Source organism: Arachis stenosperma, chromosome 2, assembly GCF_014773155.1.
Source record: "Arachis stenosperma cultivar V10309 chromosome 2, arast.V10309.gnm1.PFL2, whole genome shotgun sequence".
In the NCBI taxonomy this organism is placed as follows: Eukaryota; Viridiplantae; Streptophyta; class Magnoliopsida; order Fabales; family Fabaceae; genus Arachis; species Arachis stenosperma.
Window position 1 is genome coordinate 2,901,997 of NC_080378.1, and position 6,000 is coordinate 2,907,996.

The window sequence follows — 6,000 nt, forward strand, 5'->3', positions numbered from 1 at the left end:
TTTTAAATAAAAAATAGTTAATATTAAAATTTTTAAATACAAAAATAAATTGTATAAATATTTAAGAAATAAATATAAAACACATGCCTAAATTAAATAAAACAGACAAAAATATTTTTCAAGAGTACTTCTATTTATATGTTTTATTTATTTTAGACATGTATTTCATATTTATCTCTTAAATATTTATATAATTTATTTTTATATTTAAAAATTTTAATATTAAATATTTTTTATTTAAAATATTATTTTTACGTTATTTTTTAATTTGTTATATTGGTCTCTTTTTAAGCTAACACAAAAAATAATTTCTCATACAAATCATTTATTTAATCGTTAATTAAATAATAAATTACTAATAAATTAAAAATTAAAAGAACAAAATATTATAAAAAATACAGTAAGAAAGTTAAATTTTATCATTTTAAATTTTTGTTATTAATTTTAAAAATTTATTCAAAATTTTTTAAATAATTTATGTATGATAAAGAATATATTTACTTGTTTAGAGGACAAATTTTACTATTAAATTTATATGTTCGTAATTTTAATTATATTTTAAGTACTCTAAATAGATTTATTTTATTATATTATATTTTACATATGAATATATATTCTATTATGTAATTAAATAAAGATATATTTTTTTAATAAAAAATTTAATAACTAAACTAACCATTAATTATGTTAGTAAGGAGTGATTCACAGCAGAAAGAGAGATCTAGTGAGATGACATGGGCGCTGGCTATACTAGAAAGGACGGAAATTCAACGACGTAGTTAAGGAATGATGCACTGAAGAATGAGAGATTGCGTGAGAAGGCAGTAGATGAGGACGACGTTCGGCGCTTGGCGCTTCTTGTCATGACAGCGACGGCGATGCTCGGAAGGACCGAAGCTATGCGATGAATAAAGAATTGAGGAGTGGAAAGATGCTTCAATTAAAGGAAGTGAGATTTTGATATTTTAAGAAATTATACCATTACCCATCTCAAATAATAAATTACAAAATAACCTAACTATGGTTAAGATAATAACTAATTAAAATTTGACACATCATGAAAAGTAACTTACATATTATTTTAGAGAGGGTTGGGTAGCATTCACCATTGTTCTGTTGTCGGATGCCGGACAAGTCGGGTGATCAATGATGGGTGCAGCAGCGCGTCGACCTGGGAAGTGTCGGGCTAGGATTCACCGGGTTGCCGAGCTCTCGTCACGGGAGTAGTTGGGAAAACAAGGGGGGTGCCACCTGCAAAGACACTCAGACGCTCAAGTCAGTTGGTGTGCAGGTGGGAGATGTGACAGGTGTGAAGGTGACATACCTCGGGGAAGGATAGGTCCTTCCCTATTTATACCGTGTCAGAGGTGGGCCCCGCAAGGACAGGCCCAGCTTCCTCGAAACTTCCTCATAGCTGTAGCGAGGAGTTGGCAGGGACGCGTGTCCGGGTCACGCGGTAAGGCGCACGTGCCCGACCGCTCGGGTCGGTTACTCATCGGGTCGGCCCAACCCGGGGCAGGTTGGGCCAGGCCGTTACAGTGCCCCCACCGCCCAGGTCGACAACCCGGTGAATCCTAGCCCGACACTTCCCAGGTCGACGCGCTGTTGCACCCATCATTGATCACCCGACTTGTCCGGCATCCGACAACCGAACATTGGCACCGTCTGTGGGGACAGTGCTCGAATGGAAGTCGCGCTGGGTCACGGAGACCATGCTCGGGGAGCTGGAGCGGAGGGGGCAGCCTCCGTCGCCTCGCTAAGGGGGCGGCGGAGGTCCCCCCGACAACACACAGAACAACAAACGAGGACACGACCTTTTGGGGGAACTGGCGGCGACAGCGCCATAATAATGCAGGAGCTACGCCATAGAGTCCAGAACCTAGAACGACAGTTGGCCGATCGGGAGCAGGACGGACGAACCACAGACCCCAGCTACACCCCGTCCCCCGAAAGAGAAGAGGAAGACTCTCACCGAAGCCGCCCGCGGCGTACCCCCGCATCCCGAATGGAAGCAGAGAGCACGCGCGAGGAATAACCCATCCCGAGAAGGCGAAATGACACGGTCATCTATTCCAGGGGAAGATCAGCTCGCCGAACCGCGCGTGATCGCGAAGACGGGGACGGGAGAACGCGACAACCCGTGATAATGGGCGCTACCCCATTCCACCGATCTATCCTCGAAGTCCGGTTGCCGAAACACTTCGACAAACCAACGGACATGAGGTACGACGGAACCCAAGACCCTCTAGAACACCTCACGGCCTTCGAGGCCAGGATGAATATGGAGGGGGTGGGGGACGAGGTAAGATGCCGCGCCTTCCCAGTAACCTTAGCGGGACCCGCGATCAGGTGGTTTAACGGCCTCCCGCAGGGGTCCATCTACAGCTTCTCAGACATCAGCCGCGCGTTCCTGGCCCAGTTTACAACACGAATAGCGAAGGCCAAACACCCGATCCAGGTACCTTCTGGGGGTAACTCAGAGACAAGGAGAGCCGACCAGAAGGTACCTGGATCGGTTCAACGACGAATGCCTCGAAATTGACGGTTTGACCGATTCGGTGGCCAGTCTTTGCCTGACGAACGGCCTCCTCAACGAGAACTTCCGGAAACACCTTACCACGAAACCGGTCTGGACGATGCACGAGATCCAGACGGTAGCCAAGGAGTACATAAATGATGAGGAAGTTAGCCGAGTTGTGGCTGCCAACAAACGGCAGTCCGAGAACGGGGATAGGCCGAAGGAGCGGACCAGGGACGAGGCGCCAAGCAAAACGCCGAGGACGTTTCCCCGGGTCGGGAAATTCACCAACTACACCCCACTCACGCTTCCCATAGTAGAGGTATACCAACAAATAGCAGAGAAAGGAATCCTGCCGAAGGCCCGACCACTCAAGGACCGCACTGGGGGGAACAAGAACCTCTATTGCAACTACCACAAAGGATACGGTCACCTAACGCAGGACTGTTTTGACCTAAAGGATGCGCTAGAGCAAGCGATAAGGGAAGGCAAACTAGCCGTGTTCTCCCACCTTATCAGGGAGCCGAGGAGACGTTATCGCGACGAAGAGGAAGAAGGCAAAACCCGTTCGGCAAAATGGCGACCGGAGCCAGAAGGTGGAGATCACGGCCTCACTGTGATAAACGTAGTGACGGCCAAAAACGCTGCACCTAGATCCAGGTCCGCATACAAGAAGGATGTAAAGATACTGTCGATCTCCTCCTCATCGGTGCGAAACTCTAAAAAGCCTCCGCTCGTCTCCTTCGGCCCAGAAGACCAATGGTTCGATGACGCCCCGGAAAACCCTCCCATGGTCATTACGGCCCGAGTGGGAACCGGCCTCGTTAAGCGCATCCTTGTGGATACAGGGGCGGACTCGAACATCATGTTCCGGAATGTATTCGACGCGCTGGGTCTGAAGGACGCCGATCTGACGACTCACCAACACGAGGTCATTGGACTAGGGGATCATTTCATTAAGCCAGACGGAGTGATATCCCTGCCAATCTCATTGGGGCAACCCCAGGGTCGGAGGTCGGCAATGGCCGAGTTCGTGATCCTTCGAGACTCGACCGCCTATAACATCATCTTGGGGAGGAAGACGATCAACGACTTCGAGGCCATAATTAACACAAAGCTACTGGTCATGAAGTTCGTTACCGATGACGGATCTATAGGGTCCGTAAGAGGAGACCTTGAGACGGCGGTCGCTTGCGACAATGCCAGCCTCTCCTTAAGAAAGAAGTCCAAGGAGGCGTCCGGCGTGTTCCTGGCCGACCTGGATGCCAGGGTAGACGATAAACCCAGACCGGAATCAAAAGGAGATCTGGAGAAGTTCATGTTCGGCGACTAAGAGGAAAGGTTCACGTTCGTCAACAAGAACCTCCCGCGCGAGCTAAAGGAGCCCCTGGTGGAAATGATAAGAGCCAACAAAGACTTGTTTGCCTGGACACCGGCCGACATGCCGGGCATAGACCCGAAAGTTATGTCGCATCATTTAGCCGTTAAGGCGGAAGCACGACCAGTAGCCCAGCGCAGGAGAAAGATGTCAGCGGAGAGGGCAGAGGAGGTGGCCAAGCAAACGACCAGCCTCCTCGAGGCAGGCTTTATACGAGAAGTAGAGTACTCGACATGGCTCTCGAATGTAGTCCTGGTAAAAAAGCACAACGGCAAGTGGAGAATGTGCGTAGACTACTCCGACCTCAATAAAGCCTGCCCGAAGGATTGCTTCCCCCTCCCTAACATAGACGCACTAGTCGATGCCGCGGCGGGATACCGGTATCTAAGCTTCATGGACGCCTACTCCGGCTACAACCAGATACCGATGCACCGTCCTCACGAAGACAAGACGGCGTTCATAACGCCGGGAGGAACTTTCTGCTATAAGGTGATGCCATTCGGCCTGAAGAATGCAGGGGCAACGTACCAAAGGCTGATGAATAGGATATTCCACGAACTCATAGGGAAGACAGTCGAAGTCTACGTGGACGACATCCTTGCGAAGACGACACAGCCTAATGATCTTTTAAACGATCTGGCAAGTGTCTTTGCGTCCCTCTGACGACATGGCATGAGGCTGAACCCCCTCAAGTGTGCTTTCGCCATGGAAGCAGGGAAATTCCTCGGATTCATGATAACTCAGAGAGGGGTGGAAGCCAACCCGGAGAAGTGTCAGGCGATACTTCAGATGAAGAGCCCGGGAGATATAAAGGACGTCCAAAGGTTAGCAGGACGGCTGGCCTCGCTGTCACGGTTTCTCGGAGCATCGGCAACAAAGGCCCTGCCGTTCTTCAACCTCATGAGGAAAGGAATAGCGTTCGAGTGGACACCCGCATGCGAAGAAGCCTTTCAGCACTTTAATGAAATTCTGGCGGCACCCCCGGTCCTCGGGAAACCAAAAGATGGGGAACCGTTATACCTTTATCTCGCTATAACAGGAGAAGCTTTGGCCGCGGTTTTGGTATTAGAAGAAGGAAGGAGGCAGCAACCAGTCTACTTTGTCAGTAGGGCCCTACAAGGGGCGGAATTAAGGTACAACAAATTGGAAAAGCTAGCTCTAGCGCTCCTGACCTCCTCACGAAGGTTAAAGCAATACTTCCAAAGTCACCAGATCGTCGTAAGAACGGACCAAGGGATCCGACAAGTGCTACAAAAACCCGACCTGGCGGGAAGAATGATGACTTGGTCCATCGAACTTTCCCAATACGACATACGATACGAACCCCGGAAAGCCATCAAGGCGCAGGCGATGGCGGACTTTTTGGTAGAAGTAGCGGGGGATCCGGCCGAAGACACGAACACACGGTGGAAGCTCCATGTTGACGGAGCCTCCAACCAAGCGTTCGGGGGCGCCGGGATCATCTTGGAGAGCCCAGCCGGGGTCGTGTACGAACAGTCAATTAAGTTCGAGTTCCCTGTCTCAAATAACCAAGTAGAATATGAAGCCCTTATAGGAGGATTGGCCTTAGCAACTGAAGTTGGAGCAACGAGGCTAGAGATATGCAGTGACTCACAGATCGTCACCTCCCAAGTAAACGGGAGCTACCAAGCCAGGGACCCCCTGCTGCAGAAATACTTGGAAAAAGTCAGGGACTTGAGCCGAAAGTTTGAGGAAGTCACGATCCAACACGTTCCAAGAGAAAGGAACACACGGGCAGATCTCTTATCGAAATTGGCCAGCACTAAACCGGGAGATCGGGCAACCGATCTCTCATCCAAGGGAAGATGAAAGAGCCGGCGGTCACATTACACCTCTCAAAGCTAAACCCCTCCTGGCTGGACCCTATCACCGATTTCTTAGAAAACGGCAAGCTCCCCGACAACGAAAACGACGCCAAGAAGCTAAGAAGGGAAGCCGCCAGATATGCCATCATCCAGGGTCACCTGTTCAGAAAAGGGTTCAACCATCCCCTGCTGAAGTGTTTGCACCCCGACCAGACGGATTACGTTCTCAGGGAAGTCCATGAGGGGTGTTGCGGCCACCACATAGGAGGCAAAGCACT

General features: G+C 49.1%; 1 protein-coding gene across 1 annotated transcript; it reads left to right on the top strand.

The window, feature by feature from the left end:
* Positions 1 to 2,636: 2,636 nt before the first annotated feature.
* LOC130962354 (uncharacterized) lies at positions 2,637 to 3,851 on the top strand. The gene has a single exon (XM_057888577.1). The coding sequence runs from the start codon at positions 2,637 to 2,639 to the stop codon at positions 3,849 to 3,851; it is 1,215 nt and encodes a 404-aa protein (XP_057744560.1).
* The last annotated feature ends 2,149 nt before the right edge of the window (positions 3,852 to 6,000 follow it).

Excerpts from the sequence above, each read along its gene's own strand:
- LOC130962354 (XM_057888577.1), top strand. The coding sequence starts at position 2,637 with ATGCACGAGATCCAGACGGTAGCCAAGGAGTACATAAATGATGAGGAA.